General features: G+C 36.5%; 1 protein-coding gene across 1 annotated transcript in view; it reads left to right on the top strand.

Annotated features, from left to right (window-relative positions):
- Positions 1–16,681, top strand: part of LOC128535777 (ryanodine receptor 3) — a 196,135-nt gene that overhangs the window by 166,619 nt on the left and 12,835 nt on the right. Inside the window, 20 exon segments of the mRNA XM_053509826.1 lie at positions 819–928; positions 1,986–2,037; positions 2,141–2,194; positions 2,485–2,584; positions 2,677–2,756; positions 2,977–3,053; positions 4,299–4,372; positions 5,159–5,176; positions 5,764–5,844; positions 7,274–7,362; positions 7,467–7,595; positions 8,115–8,219; positions 9,900–9,981; positions 10,577–11,889; positions 13,626–13,684; positions 13,966–14,140; positions 14,242–14,328; positions 14,708–14,893; positions 16,095–16,225; positions 16,461–16,503. Of these exon segments, the coding sequence (XP_053365801.1) occupies positions 819–928; positions 1,986–2,037; positions 2,141–2,194; positions 2,485–2,584; positions 2,677–2,756; positions 2,977–3,053; positions 4,299–4,372; positions 5,159–5,176; positions 5,764–5,844; positions 7,274–7,362; positions 7,467–7,595; positions 8,115–8,219; positions 9,900–9,981; positions 10,577–11,889; positions 13,626–13,684; positions 13,966–14,140; positions 14,242–14,328; positions 14,708–14,893; positions 16,095–16,225; positions 16,461–16,503 (3,045 nt within the window).

Raw genomic sequence — 16,681 nt, 5'->3', positions numbered from 1 at the left:
TTGTAATTACTTGCCCCTTGTTCCAGTCATTTAGATCTTAAACCATCCCCATTTTATATGCTTTTACCAACTCAACTTTGAGAACTGACTTTTCGCTTGCTGCATAAACAAGTACTAATGCACCTGTCAGTGAGTTTAATGTTATGGCTAATCGGTGTATAAACATAGTTTTGATGCATTACCTTTTTTTCTTCAATAATTTAGTGGTTTGATTTTTTTTTTTTTCAACTTTTTTTTTATTTTTATTCTATGCCCACAACAATTGCCTAGAGCCAGCATGACATCTCGTATTATGTGGATGTCAGTGCTTATCATAATGTTGTGTCTCTGCTCTTTCCAGTCTGTGTGGTAGTTCCATCTAGTAGGTGGTACTTTGAGTTAGAGTTGAGAGGCTTTACTGACAGACGTTTCCCAAGACTTTAAGAAGCCTTTGGAAATTTTCTGAATCAGGATTGCAATGCTCTTGCTTGTTTTTAAGAGAAGTTAATTTCTTGCTGAATAACAGGCCACATAAACCGTCTTAGTGGAATGTGAGCATGCACTGTAGAATGCACTGTCTCTTTTGGGAATCTAATTCACTCATTGCGTTGATGCATGTCATTTGCATTGTGTTGGTTGCCACAAAAGTCTCCCTGTAATGGTTCTTTCTGATTATACTGTCTGCTAAATATGAGCGTTGTATGCATTGCTGTAATCTTTACTGTAAATATCAAATAAGGTTTCTTAATAAGATTTCCCAGGGGGTTTCTATTGAGTTTCATACCTATGTAATGCGAGTAACTAGTGATATAAATGCTCAGTGATGTATTTATGTGTAGAGGACACATCGGAAAGTAGAGGAAGAGGAAGAAGAAGTGCATGAAACACAACCTGACCCTCTTCATCAGCTTATTCTGCACTTTAGTCATAATGCATTGACAGAACGAAGGTAAGACAAATGTCACTTGTATACACAGACAGACGGACACACACACACACACACATACAGAGACTATGTCGTTCTCACAGTGAGATTCACTGCAAAGTTACGTGTGGTGTGCAAATACACCTGCATGCTCATTAGTCAATTCACTGCCTGAACAAATAAATTTCCATTTGGATTTAAATAAGCAAATATAGTACAGTAAGTACTGTACTTACAAACATAACAGTTTGATATGAACATGCATTTGTTCAAGTAAGATCACATGTCCGGTATACATTGTCACGTGCCTGCAGTGTGCACCTTCTGCAAGTACAGTACAAGCTCAGGATGCCCGGTAGCGTAAAAGCAGCAGTAATTAAGCTGGTACTGCTAAGCAGCGTCAAGTAATAACGATAAAAAGAAAAAAGAAAAAAATTGAGAGAATGGAGCATGGACAAACTAGATTTCTTGGGACAGAACTTTTTCATATATGGGGGCCTTACTGTACGAAAGAGCATTTGATTGGATAAGTACTCTTCAGTATCAGACCAATTACAGATACATAATTGGAACAGAAAGATCATGCTTTTTTTCTGTGTTCATATTAGGGTTTAAAAAAATAATAATTATATGTGCACCAGTCTTATTTATTTATTTATTTATTTATTCAATTGTACATTTAACTGTGCATGTGTACAGTATGTCCCTGCTCTTATAAGCCCTTTATGCATTAAATTTAATTTGGCTTTTCATTATTCTTTATTCCATTACCTTGTGTTCTGCTACAACCTAGGACACGTTGCTTTGTCTTAGGCAGGTTTTATGTACTGTATGTTTGTGGAAAGAATGCCAATGTGTTATATTCCATAACATCACAGTATCTTTCTACACTTTGTACAGCTTTTTTAAATGTCAGTAAATAAAAAAAAAGCAAGCTCCATTAACATACATGTTTTATAACAATATCAGTTTACATATTGCTCCATTTTCCAAACCAGCATGTGATGTACATTATATTTAATTTGGTGCGTTTTCATTAATGCCCCTTATTACTACATTATATTTTCCTTTTCCATTTCAGTTCCCTTGAGGATGATTTGCTATATATAGCATACACAGACATGATGGCAAAGGTACAAATGTGTTACATTTAAACACAAAGCATTTCGACTCTGTTAGATTATACTGTAGTTACCACAATTTTCCACCATGTAAATTCTGTTTGTGTTTCTGCAGAGTTGTGCTGAAGATGAAAATGAGGATGAGGAAGGAAAAGAGAAAACATTTGAGGTTTGAAGTCTCATAAATTTCCTGTTTTTATTTATTTTTTTAATGTAGATATGGGACAACCTAAAAGAATGCTTGGCTTTGGGCCCGTTTATCTACTTAAAGTAATGGACAAGTGCAAATGAACACAAAATATATTTTGGAATTGTAGCGTGCCATTAATCCACTACCTGTTCCAGACACATTACGAACCCTTTTCATGTTTATTCGCCTCTATTCGTTTCTATATATTACGTTTGTATATTTACTGTATGTACTGTATGTACTGTATGTATGTATTTGGTGTGTGTTAGGAAAAAGAGATGGAAAAGCAGAAAACACTGTATCAACAGGCCAGGTTACACGACCGAGGGGCTGCTGAGATGGTTTTACAAGTCATCAGTGCCAGCAGAGGTGCACGCATGCACATACACACACGCAGCCACACACTAAACAACTTTTTCTACTCCAAGATAGACACCTTTTATAATAATTTTATCTTTTAGGTCGCCTGGGTCCCATGGTAACATTCACCCTTAAGCTTGGTATCTCCATTCTTAATGGGGGAAATATTTTAGTTCAGCAGGTACTGCATTTTTATTTTTATGCTGTATATGAACGGTGCAATATGTAACGTAGATTCACTTTTTAATACATTAAATGATGAAATTATTTAACTTATCTTTTCATTTTATGATTTCCTTCCATCATAAAAATCAGTGAATAGAATTAAAAGTCAGAAATGTATGATTATGGTACTGTATTATCTATGTTATGGTTGATTTGTTCATCAAATCTATCAACAGAAAATGCTGGATTATCTAAAGGAGAAGAGGGATGCCGGATTCTTTAAGAGTCTGTCTGGACTCATGCAGTCATGCAGGTGATGAACAATAATCAACAAACAAACAGTTTGGCATACTTGTACATATTTGGACCTTGATACAATTTCCATAATTTTGCCTTTGAACATTATCACAAAGGATTGGAAAAGATGCAATCAAGTACCTCCATATTCACATGTTTAAATGTAACTGGACAAATTAGGAATATTAGGAATATTAGGACGCCATCTGGTGGCAATGGTGGCTCAATTGGTTAAGGCTTTGGGTTACAAGTTGCCACTATTGAGTCCTCGAGTAAGGCCCCTAACCCCATCTGAAATGTGAAAAAATGCCATAGACATGTGACAAATAATTAAATTATTATTATTATTATTATTATTATTTCTCCCCCCTTAAGCCAGTGGTTCTCATCCTTATTCCTGGAGGACCACTGCCCTATATATTTTAGTGTTTTTCTTGCTTTACCACACCCACTTCTATTAGAAATAGGCTGTTTATTAGGACCAGAGTGGAGAATCACTGCGTTAAGCTGCTTTGCCAGTCATTTACCCTGGTCACATTGATTTGTTGCTTGTTTGTGGGTATTTACAGTAACCCTTCAGTAAATAAAAAGCATAAATATGTACTGTAAACCCCCCCCCCCCCCCCCCACCTTGGCCTCCTTTAACTGAATCCTTTCAGAAAGTAAGCTAGATAATATTCTTACTAATAATTCATCCTGATATGTCCATCAGCAGTTATGTCATCAATAAACACTAATAGCCCAGTTCCATTTTTTGTGGGCTGTTGATTTGGCCACTCCTCTTTTTTCAGAATTATAAAAATGGAGCGACCATGGGAAAAAATGCCTATTTCCTGAGAAGTTCATGCAATATTTGTATCACTTAAATCATCAACAATCTTAATTGTTTCATTTAGGAAAATCATTTTCAAATTGTATTGCTGTCCAAATATGCCGTTTATGTGCGTGTTTAAATAAATGTTAGTGTGTGAATTCGCAGTGGCTTAGTGGTTAGCACTGTCCAAGTGCTTGGTGGGTTTCCTCCGGGTACTTAGATTAGGCTAATTGGCGTTCCCAAATTGCCCATAGTGTGTGAATGAATGTGTGTATGCGCGTGCGTGCGTGCGTGTGTGCCCTGTGATGGATTGGCACCCTGTCCAGTCCAGTACCCCTCTCAGATTAAGCGGTATAGACGATGAGTAAGTCACTGTGAATTTGCCATGCATAGTATATTCTTATTAAAATGTTTATCCTATTTATTATTGCTTTTATTGGTTTATAGTGTATTGGACCTAAATGCATTTGAGAGGCAAAACAAAGCTGAAGGATTGGGTATGGTGACTGAGGAAGGCTCAAGTAAGTGCTTCACACTCATACACACACACACACACACACACACACACACACACACACTGAAGCACTGAGCTGCTTGTATTTCTTGTTATCATCAAATTTGAATCCTAATTATTATTAGAACAATGCAATTTTAAAGGCTAACGCATGAATAGAATCATTATTTATTCATTCTCATTATCATGGATCACACATTGTTATAGAAAGTTATGGAGCAAAGATTAAAATTGTGAAGATAGCATAATGCAATCAACCTCTTCGATTTATTTAAATAAATACTTCACCATATGAAATGCATTAAAGAAATAAATGTGATTTTTATTCACATAAAAAAAAAGATAGATGAGAATTTGTGCCACATGGTGCAGTATTAACTGACTATCACAAGTTTATTTAACTTCATGACCATTACTAACAGCTGTCTAATGCAGACAGTGGAGGTTTAGCTAGCTCATTCATTTTTATTCATTTAAACTTGAGTGAATAATTGCATTCATCACAGAAGAACGTTTTTTTCACAACATACATATTTGCTGTCATTTTTGGTCACCTCCTGTCCAGGCATAAGTGATGGTGGCTTAAACCCAATGATGTGTGTTAAATCTCTCCCAAAGTAGTTGTTCAGATCTTGTTAATCACTTGTCAGTGTCCAGTCAGTGGATGTCTCTATCTCACATTCTATACTGATATTTGAATGTCTTCTCCTTTGCTTATGTCTGCCTTTTGCCTGTTTGTTTGTTTCTTTGTTTCTTTCCTTCTTGCCATGTTTTTTAATGTCATCGGTTGCAGTCAACGTGAGGGAGCGGGGTAAATACATGGTTTAGATTCTCCTCATGTGGCATCACTGCTCTCTCTAATCCCTGTCTTTCCAACCTATGTGTCCTTGTCTGTCTGTTCAGATTTTAGTAATTGCTTACTCTGGCCTGCAGGACAACTTGCATGCATCTCATTTATCCAAGAAAATAAACCTGATAGTACATAGATTTCCCACTGATAAAGTCCCTCTGTCTGTCTTTGTCTTTTTATCCACTTTTTCCCACATAACAAATGCTTCTCATCTTGTCTGGTATTTGACTTTTACCTCAGTGCATTGACATTTCGAAATAATCACTAATGAGTGATGAACATCAAACATTTCAGCTTTGTCTCCTTGTCTGACCGGACATTTAAAAAAAATGTAGTGTAGCTTTTATCCATATAAGCTGACGTGTATAAGTGATGTGACTCCAGACAATGCTTATTTTTCCATAATTAAGTGTAGGCGCCTGCAGGCCAGAGCTTTGTCAGAAAATGTGTGTAGTATCTTGTCTGACTGTTACGATGTTTATGAACCCCTTTCCCATCTCCATTCTCAATAAACAACAAATGAAAAACGAGTTCTCCTGTTCATTAAGGTTCCAAGGTCCTTCAGAATGATGAGTTCACCAAAGACCTGTTTAGGTTCCTGCAGCTCCTCTGTGAGGGTCACAACAATGGTATGTCTTCATAATGACTGACATTGACCTTCATTTACCAATCTTTTTTGTAAAATTGTGCATAAATGTTTTTTCCTATGCCAAACCAAACAAAATCTTATTGCTAGAATCTTGGCATTTGTTGGTGTCTTGACCTCCCCATATCTGTCACCCCGTTTTTTTTGTGTTTTTTACCTGTGTTGTGAGACTTTTACGTTGAAGTTGTTCCTGAGTCCATTTCCTAGCACACATTCTAATAGTCACATGGTTTTAGTGACATTTACCTGAAGTTGATAAGCTTAGCTATAAATAATTCTTGTTTGAGTTGGATACTTTGACTTGCATTTGTTGAGTTTACTTTGGAGTTGTCTGTCACATTGCTTCTGTTTTTGTCTCATTTTAAGGCCTAAAGAGTATAAACTACCATTGGTTAACTTCATGTAACACTTAACTACATATTAGGTAAACCTGTCTCTTTTTGGACACAAGTTTAAGTTTATTTTATACATTTTCGAACAATATTTGACTTTTTAAAGCTATGAAATAACACATGACATTAGGTACAGTGGTATAGAAAAAAAAAAAACCTCCCCCTAAAATAATCACATTTTATTGCTTTGCAGCCTGAAATGAAAACAGACACAAAACAGTTTTTGTTTTATCCAGCTGTATTTACTCAGTTTTAACATCCATAAAAAAATATTTAACACCTACATATCAAAAGAAAATAGAAAAAAACTTTAAACGACTTTCAACTTTGGTTTGCTGTGGTCATTTTGATTCGCTCAGCATGAAAATCTGGAGCAATTAAATACCAGGTAGTGCGACTAAAGCAAACAATCAACTGAATCAAATTCCCCGTTAATGTGGCTTAGGTTGTAAGAAAACAGCATTAGAGACTGAGTTTTGCAAAAATGCACCTTTTGATTTTGAGGCCACGTAAAAAAAGGTGTTATAGTCAGATGAGACGAAAATGTAATTATTTGACCAACACCAAACGATTTGGCGGAAATTTAATTCGCTCACCATCCACATAACACCATTACTATAATAAATCATGGAGGTAATATCCTGTTATAAGGGTGTTTCTCTGCGGCAGAGACTAAAGCACTTGTCAGGATAGAGGGAAAATGGATGGGATAAAATACCCTTAAACAAGTCATTTTTAGGATGGGGTGATCCTTTTCCAAATCAGTGATTCTGTTTTTATTTGTTTTGTTTGTTATAACATGTCTCATAGTGTATATACACATTAGTTAGTCTCCTTATGGGTAAATATACACAAAGCCAAGTGCTCTTGTACATGGTTGTACTGTAGGTGGACGCTCTGATATCCACGGCTGAATATACAGTATTGCTTTGCTTTATACAGTATAACTGATCAAATGATAAGCTGCACAACACATTGGAAAGCAGTCATGTCTAAGTAAAAGTAACCATTTGTTTTCAGACTTCCAGAACTTTTTAAGGACTCAGACTGGAAATACAACTACAGTTAATATAATAATAAGCACAGTGGACTATCTTCTTAGACTACAGGTAAAGTATACCGTACCTTGTTATATACAAATACACTCATATAGTAATTACATATACATTAAATATGTAATTACATGTTACATGTTTCCTCGCTGTCGTTATAGGAGTCCATCAGCGATTTCTACTGGTATTACTCGGGGAAAGATGTAATGGATGAGGCTGGTCAGCGAAATTTCTCAAAAGCGTTAGCTGTAGCTAAGCAGATCTTTAACTCCCTTACTGAGTACATACAGGTAACTTGTTTTTTTCTTGCATTTGCTTGTTTTGTAGAAGAACTGTATTGCTCTTATGCCACAGCACTTTGAAGAGTTGGTAACCATAATTAACCATTCGTTGCTATGCACACTTTATCAGCATCGATCTATCAAGACATAAGGACAACCACAGAACTACAAGTTACTGGATGGGAGAACACATTCAGGATTTTTTTTTTTTTAGCTTAGCATAGGATCTAACTACACCTTCAGCTAGACATAATGGAGAGTCTAAAAATGCCTAGTAAGAATACACAGCAATTAAAAATCCCAACATTCTTAACGCCTACAGTACCACTGTGTCTGTGTGATGAAAATGAAATGTGGTCTTTTTTCTTTGAGGAATTAAGTGAGAGAAAGGGTGTAGCTTTGTGTGTGTGTGTGTGTGTGTGTATACAGTATAGAGAGACAAAGTCAATGAGCTTCATACATGAGACATAAAGATTTTTCTTATACAATATTTTAATTTCCTATAAATTTTCTGCTTTTTCTTTTTAGGGTCCCTGTATCGGAAACCAACAGAGCTTGGCCCACAGTAGGTTATGGGATGCTGTTGTTGGCTTTTTGCATGTTTTTGCCAACATGCAGATGAAGCTCTCACAGGCAAGTCCATTTAAACCTAGTGCCAACTGTTCAAGTATATTTACAAAGTTTATTTAAACTGTGAATCTGTATTTAAACATGGTGTCCCAAATGTAAAGTGTAAAATTCTATAAATAAAAAGCATTAATTTCTCTTAGTACCAGTCATGGTAACGCACACATCTGTGTGGGTGGCAACAAAAATATTTCATTTCACCTAGGGTTTACATTACAGCCAATAGTGAAGTAATTGGACAATAAACAGATAAGTTAAATAGGCAGTTTTCTTAATTATTTCATAACAAATTAATGAGACATGAGGTGGTATCAAAATGTTTCAAGACTAGTTTCATAACAGGCCAACAGGTGGCAGCACAGTCACAGGGAGCACAACCTTCATAAGTCAGTGTGCCAAAAGACATCATCCTGTGTACATCGTGAGCTGTGGAACTGGTGCTATTCTGAACATGTGCATTACTACGTCTGCTATTTCATCATGGACAGCAAGATAATTCAAAGTGCAACCGAGAAATTTTGGGCAAACCTACCGCAGAAATGTGTAACATGATTCTCCAAGTTTACAGCAATGCTGTAATGACAAGAGATCAGGAAGACGTCAACGTAGGGTTAGGGTTATTACCAGTAATAAAACTTGGGTATCTGGGTACGACCCTGAAACAAAGAAACAGTTTTCACAGTGGAAAAGCCCATGATCTCTACGACTGAAAACGCTTGACCATAGCTCCATCTGATCCATAGGTTCCTTAGATCCATCTGAGGAAGGACATAAAGCAAAAAAACTGCTTGTAAACAGAGCTAATCTCGAAACTTACTAATACCATCATAAAAGGTCTGCCGTTGCTTCCATGTGTTGAACTTGAATTTGGTAACTGCCCATGTTTGGTAACTGCCACACTTATCATATCTTGATTTGTTAATTTCAAATCTATTATATGAAAACTGTAACTGTTAAGATACATACAGTTTGAACCTGACTGTGTGTAGAAGTATGAGTTGGTTCATGTTAAATGTCCATGGAAACCTTGAGATTTTCCAATCCAGCCATGACAATGATTTTAATAGACACTTTTGTCAACGGCAGTCATAAAGAATCATTTTTATGTAAGAAATTAAAAACATGTTTTTTAGGATGACCTTTCGGGCAGAGCTTTCTTTTAGAAATCTCATAATGACCACCAGTAGATGTCTCTCCTGTCCCAGTAATACAAACTAAATCCACTATCTCTCTAGTGCAGTATTAGAATGAACATGCTGATAACAAATTACTGTTTACTGGTTTCTCGTTCAGTAGGATGAATGCGGGTATGATTTCAGACTCTGAGGTTTACTAACCTGTCAGAGATTTATGAAAGAGACAAAAGGTTAGGGCAAAAAAATAAAAAGTTAATAGCACCTTTTGAGATGTATAACCCATTGTGCTAACACTAAATTAGTAATCTAAAATTAATTGAAAACTAATTCATGCTTCAGCGTCATCTGCTCATGATACAAAAAACAGTAACATTAGCTGCTCTCTTGATGAATGTATACTGTAGATCTGAGGATGGCTTTGGGAGGCTGGAAAATATATTATTCTCTCCAACAGCCTCGAAAGTCTACCTTGTCATTCCAGGAGACATTTACCAGAGAAAAAAAGGGTCTTAATTATTTTTGGTTTTGTCTGTTTTTCTTCTTACTTTAGGACTCCAGCCAGATTAAGTTGCTGAAAGAATTGATGGATCTACAGAAGGACATGATAGTCATGATGCTGTCCCTTCTAGAAGGTTCTTATATTCCACCGAATATTTTATATATATATATGTTTTTTTAGACATTTATGCAATTAAGTGCAATTTTTTTGAACAGTTTCTAATGAATTTCTTTTATGTACCATTAGAATAAAATAACAATAGTGGGGTACTATTAAAAAAAGAATATACGTATATTTAGCACACAGGCAAAGCATGTTGCAAGGTAAATAGTGAGCAGTGGTAGCTCAGGGGGTTAAGGCTCTGTGTTACTGATCAGAGGGTCAACGGTCCAAGCCCCAGCTCCACCAAGCTCAGCCCATTGAGTCTCTTAATCCTATCTGCTCCATGGGTGCTGTATAATGGCTGGCCCTTTGCTCTGATCCCAACATCCTGAGATGGGATATGTGAAAAAAAAAAAAATGTCATTGTGTTGTAAGGTACATGTTACAAATAATTAAATAAAATCTTATTATATATCAGTACATTACACTATACTGTATGAATGTTATTTGTTCACACTAACATAATGGTTCAAAAGAATCATGTGTCCTAAATGGGGAAAAAATGTGTAATATGGTATAACAGAACAAAATAATAAGTTCTAACATATCATTTTTGTGTATTTTAGGTAATGTTGTGAATGGAACCATTGGCAAGCAGATGGTAGACACCTTGGTGGAGTCTTCTAGCAATGTGGAGATGATCCTCAAATTTTTTGATATGTTCCTCAAGCTAAAGGACCTCACCACATCTGATAGTTTCAAAGAGCATGACACCGATGCCAAAGGAGTCATTTCCAAAAGAGAATTCCAAAAATCTATGGAAAATCAAAAGCAGTACTCTCAGTCTGAAATCGAGTTCCTGCTTTCTTGTGTTGAGGCTGATGAAAATGATCTGTTTAACTATGTGGAATTTGTCAAACGCTTTCATGAACCTGCCAAGGACATCGGTTTCAATGTCGCAGTTCTGCTTCGAAATCTGTCAGAACACATGCCCCATGACTCTCGTCTGGCAACCTTCCTAAACCTGGCAGAAAGTGTTCTTAATTACTTTGAGCCTTTCCTGGGCCGTATTGAGATCATGGGTGGTGCCAAAAGAATCGAAAGGGTCTACTTTGAAATCAGCGAGTCCAGTAGAACCCAGTGGGAGAAACCACAAGTTAAGGAATCCAAAAGGCAGTTTATCTTTGATGTAGTCAATGAGGGTGGAGAATCTGAAAAGATGGAGTTGTTTGTAAATTTCTGTGAAGACACCATTTTTGAGATGCAGTTAGCCTCTCTGATCTCAGAGCCTGATGCTGTGGAAAGAGGAGAGGAAGATGAGGATGAGTTACAGAATGTATCCAAGGATCCTGAAGTGGAAGAGGAGGAAAATACACTGGAATCCTCTTCAGCTTTCACTATGGCATGTGTCTCAATGAAGAAGAACCTCTGTAGTCTTGGCAGACTGCTCACCCTAAAGAGCCTGAGAAAACAATACAAGAAGCTCAAGAAGATGAGCCTGAGGGAGATGATTTCTGGGTTTTTCTCCTTTTTCTGGATGATCTTCATTGGCCTCCTCCGCTTCCTTTACAACTTGGTGTGGTGCTTCTTCCATATCCTGTGGTCAACCCTGTTTGGTGGTGGGTTGGTAGAAGGTGCCAAGAATATGAAGGTGACGGACATTCTTGGCAACATGCCGGACCCCACCCAGTTTGGTATCCATGGTGATGTGCTAGAGACTGAAAAAATGGAGATTAGTGAGGCTTCTTTGGTTGCAGAGATTGACCAGATGGCACAAGGAGACAAAACAGAAATGGATCTCATGTCAGAGCTGTTGAGCATACAGCCCAAGAAGGAGGGAGGAAAGCATGGAACCGAGCCTGGTCTGGGAGATGTGTCTGAAGTAATTGGAGTCGATTCCCCATCTTTAGTTACTGCTGTGCGGCAAAAAAAGGCCCAGGTGAAAAAGAATCAGAACTTTTACTGCTCAATTATAGACTACCCTATATAACACATAATAAATACAATATACAGTAACTATTATATTATAAGTATATAACTACTCTACTGCTGTAATGCTACCTAATAATATCGTTTATTTGACATTTGGCTTCTGTACGTAACCAGATCTATTGGTTTTGTAACTAATAAGCAACACTATTAAAATAAATGAATAAATAAATGGATGTGTTTGTATATTTGACAATGGCTGTTATTACTGAATGGTTAATTGACCTGTTTTGCTATATTATATATAAAAATAAGAATTTCTTGTGTTAGTTGTAGATGGTCACATTTAACATTTTTAATTATGGGCAAAAGCTTTTAAACAGCAAGGCTTGAGATCAAAAGATGAATATGAGATGATGGATGAGAATTTAATAATAATATTTCTGATATTTACATCAAGACCTGTTTAACGACTTTCGGCATGCAAGCTTCATTTACAAGCCATCTAATTTTTAGTTAAGCAAATGTATAAGAACAGAGAGTCATAAAGCACCAAGGTCATGAAGTAATGTTTAATTATTTGGTTGTATATCCCTTTGCTTACAAGCCAGTGACCCACTGACATTACCAAATAGTTGTAGTCTTTGTGATACTTTTCCAGGATTGTGTAACAATGTCTTTCTGTTGTTGTTTGTTTTGGGTGTTTCTTCTTTCTGTCTGCTTTTTTGGAGAACAAATGAATACTCAGTTGCATTAAGGTGTGCTGACTGAAATAGCATTCCACTTTTTCCCCTGATCAAGTCATTTGTTGTGTTGACTGTGTGTTTTGAGTAATTGGCTTGCTGCATAATGAAATTGCTCCCAATAGGGTTTTAATTCATTTTGCTGCTCCCTTTTGAGTTCATCAACATCATCAATAAAGATTAGTGAGCTTGTTTCAGAAGCAGCCATGGATCCCTGAGTCGTGCCACTACCTACATCATACTTCACCAGTGAGCTTGTTTGTTGTAGATCATGAGCCGATACTTTCTTTCCTCAAATTTTGACCTTTTCATTAGTTTGGTAGCCGTTAATATTAACTTTTGTGGCTCATTTAATTCTTATGATTTCCAGCCTGGCTACCCAGTGAGTGGTTTGCATCTGGTAGTAGAGGTTGTATATTTCTGTTCTCAACGTCTTCTAAAGATGGGTTGTACAGTACGTTCACCTCAGCCCTGTGGAGGTTGCTGTTGATGTCAGTGAGACAGATTTCACAGCTGTAATTTTCCTTGATCGAGTAGTTTGATGGTTGTTTAGAATATCTCAAATTGTTATATTGGTTTTGTATGTTTGTGCAATATCTCTGATTGAAAATATTCAATCATAGAGTTCATGGTTTCCTCTGGAGTCAATTGTCAGTGTTATTACTTGTTTGAGTACAGTAAGCTCAGTGGACACACCTGGGCAAGAGGAAGCACCTGTTCTAACATTTTTGATTACTTGAAATATTTGTTGGTTCAAACAAAAGTTCAAAATTGTTTAACAGGTTTAGATGTGAATATCAGGAAATGAAAGCTGATTCATATGAATTTTTATATATTGACCAAATCAATATTTTAATCCCAGTGTCTTGTGTGCATAACAAAAATAAAATCGATTGGCTTTGCTGTTCAAAAACTTTTGAATAAGACAGGAAATGCTATTCATATTCTGTTGAGTTACATATTTAATAATGTATATTTCTGCTCTCTCTGTCTCTGTCTGCAGGAAGCTGCAAGTAAGAAGTCAGTTGAGAGTGAATCAAATGCAGAATCAGAAAAAGCAGAGTAAGACGAAAAAAAATGAATTTTTCATGATGTGTTTTTTTTTTTGGGGGGGGGAGTTAGAGAATATAATAATAATAATATTATTTTACAAATGCTTTTGGCAGGCTAATAATGTAAAAGTAGTTTCCTGTCAATAACTACTACTAATTACTGACTCGTTCATTTACATTTGTGTAGTCTTCTTTGGGACATTTGCAAAATTTATCCTGCATGTCACATTCAAATTAGTTTGTGTGCACTTCCATCTTTTGTAAGGTCTGTGTGTTTGTCCACTTTAATAGTACAGAGGATGGGGAGAAGAATTATCCAGACAAGGCTAAAGAGTTGCTCATAGAAACCTTGTCAGAGGAAGAGAAGAAGCTACCCAAGAGGAGGTGCGGGCAGAAGAAAGAACAACCAGAGGCCATTATGGCTAGCTTTTTTGCTGGCCTGGACATCTATCAAACCAAGATACTTGTAAGCCTCTTTATTAATTCTTTTATGAACTGATTATAAGAAAAACCTTAACCTGTTCTTCGAAAGACTGCAATGTACAGTAATAAAATAAATGTTTGCAGAATTACCTGGCTCGAAACTTCTATAACCTGCGATTTCTGGCGCTGTTTGTGGCATTTGCCATCAACTTCATTTTGCTTTTCTATAAGGTACCATGCCTACTTTTTAATCACTTAACTCTTTGTTTAGGTTTGGAGCTATTTTTCTTTTCTTCTTACATGCACTATTATCACAGTAATAGTTCATTTATTAGAACATTTCCCCCAGTAACATTTTACAATACAGTAACATAATTTGTGCAGCTTTGAATAATTCCAGATGTTACCATATCAGATTTTTATTAAATTATTATAAGATATTTATGACACTGTTAGTTAAAATTGCCTTACATTGCATCACATTGTATATACACGCTAAAATCAGAGATCAGAAACATATAAAAAATATTGAATTTTTAATTATTAATATTGACCCACAACCTCTTTTGTTGACCTAAAGTATTTTTGTATATGTATTTACATAAAATAGGTGACCGGCGAGGAGTCTGAAGAGGTGGACTCATGGACAGGGAGAAGCGAAGAGGAGGATGAAGGTGGCATTGAGTATTTTATCCTGCAGGAGAGCACTGGTTACATGGCACCCACGCTCCGCTGTCTAGCTGTTCTACACACTATCATCTCCTTCCTCTGCGTGGTCGGGTATTACTATCTAAAGGTACATGCAAACATCCATATTAGTGAACATGGGTGAAAAATGAAAGGAACCAATAAACTATTTATTAGGGAAGCCAAGCCAACTCTCTTGGTTTTTTCAATATATATGGAGTGAGATTTCCCTGCTTTAAACCAAGGCTGTTGAAATCCAGTGCTGGAGGGCGAATGTCTATCAGAGTTTGTCCAGAGCAGATTAAATGCTTTTTAATTAAACACAGCTGATTTGCTAATCTCTTGCCAGGTTTGGTGGGTGCATGACGATCATCCGTCTTTTAAATCTTATAAAATTCTTCACAAGGCTTGGGCTTGGAATTGATTTGTTAGTTTTTGGTCTTGATTTGGCTTGGAACCCCTTAATATTAGGTCTTGACTTGATTTGATCTTTTTACTTTTGGCTAGTACTGGTCTTGGAATTTGCTAGTGGTCTTCAACTGTTCATGTTCCATCTGTTAAGCGTTACAATATTATAATACTTCTGAGGAGCATCTGAGAGTGCTTTTGACACCCACACAGGAAAACCTTCCTATTTGGAGATAGCGTAGAACTATTAATTAGGAAACTAAAAAGAAAACCAAGGAAAACTGAAAACAAAAAAATAACAGAGCTTTGCCGTCTCCTCAAAACCGAACGGGGCTCTGACAACTAAAAATGAACTTTGTCTCCCTCACTGGACAAGTGGCCCTTACTAAGGGTTTACGTGCTATTTTATGTGTTTTCACATGAATAAGACAACGAACGCACGTCCAATGGTAGTGTGCTGCTCTCTCTCTGATACCTTACCGGTGCTACCTAATGATCGCTCAAAGTGCAAAGGTATTAGGGGCCTTAAATAGATGAGGTGCAGCGTGTTCACAGTGATTGCCCTTATGGTGGTGTTGCCTGGCAACCGCGCGTCCAGAAGGCCGCGGCTTTGCCCGTTCAGATCTCCACGGGGTAGCAGCCTGCGGATCTGCCCATTCGGAAAACCGCTCGTTATTCTCTCGCAGCTCTGCCCCTAGTAAGACCCACATCGTTACAGTTAATATTGTGTCATAAAACAGTACTGTGCATTATCCATAGAAAACATTATAAGTGTAAATATCTATGGTTAACTTTGTGTTCATTTTTTTGCATCCTAACCATATCATTTTTTCCAGCTGTCCTAAAAAATATATATATTAGTGATCAAAATAAGTTAAAGAATGCTTATTTCCCCTAAATAGGTGCCCCTGGTAGTTTTTAAACGAGAGAAGGAAATCGCCAGAAAACTTGAATTTGATGGTCTGTATATCACTGAACAACCCTCTGATGATGACATTAAAGGCCAATGGGACAGACTTGTTATTAACACACCGTAAGTATCAAAGGAAATATTAAAGATCACTGCCGTCACTGTTGTTTGTTTATACTTTAAATGCTTATTTTAAAATATTTGCCTGATCACTGCTCAATCTAACATGTTAAATCACTAATAAAACCTTTTTAAATGCTCCTTAAAGTCATTATTGATAATGTTCGCAGTAAGTGCAGCGGTATATGTACTGTATGTTTCATGAATTATTAATGCTTCCCTTTCTTGTGTTGTACAGATCCTTTCCCAATAACTACTGGGATAAGTTTGTTAAACGGAAGGCAAGTAGAATTCTGAAGAGTTAACGTTTATGGCTGACTATTCTTTAATAATGGACAATAAGTGATAATTGTTGCTGATCAGCAATCAACTCTCTTATTCTTGATTTATTGTCGGATATAAAGAGAAACTGCCAAGCTGTAAACCTGTTTGAGTTTTTAGCCTTGTATAATTTAGACA

Source organism: Clarias gariepinus, chromosome 13, assembly GCF_024256425.1.
Source record: "Clarias gariepinus isolate MV-2021 ecotype Netherlands chromosome 13, CGAR_prim_01v2, whole genome shotgun sequence".
Lineage (NCBI taxonomy): Eukaryota > Metazoa > Chordata > Actinopteri > Siluriformes > Clariidae > Clarias > Clarias gariepinus.
The sequence above is the reverse complement of the archived record's forward strand: the minus strand, read 5'-3'. Positions and strand labels throughout refer to the sequence as shown.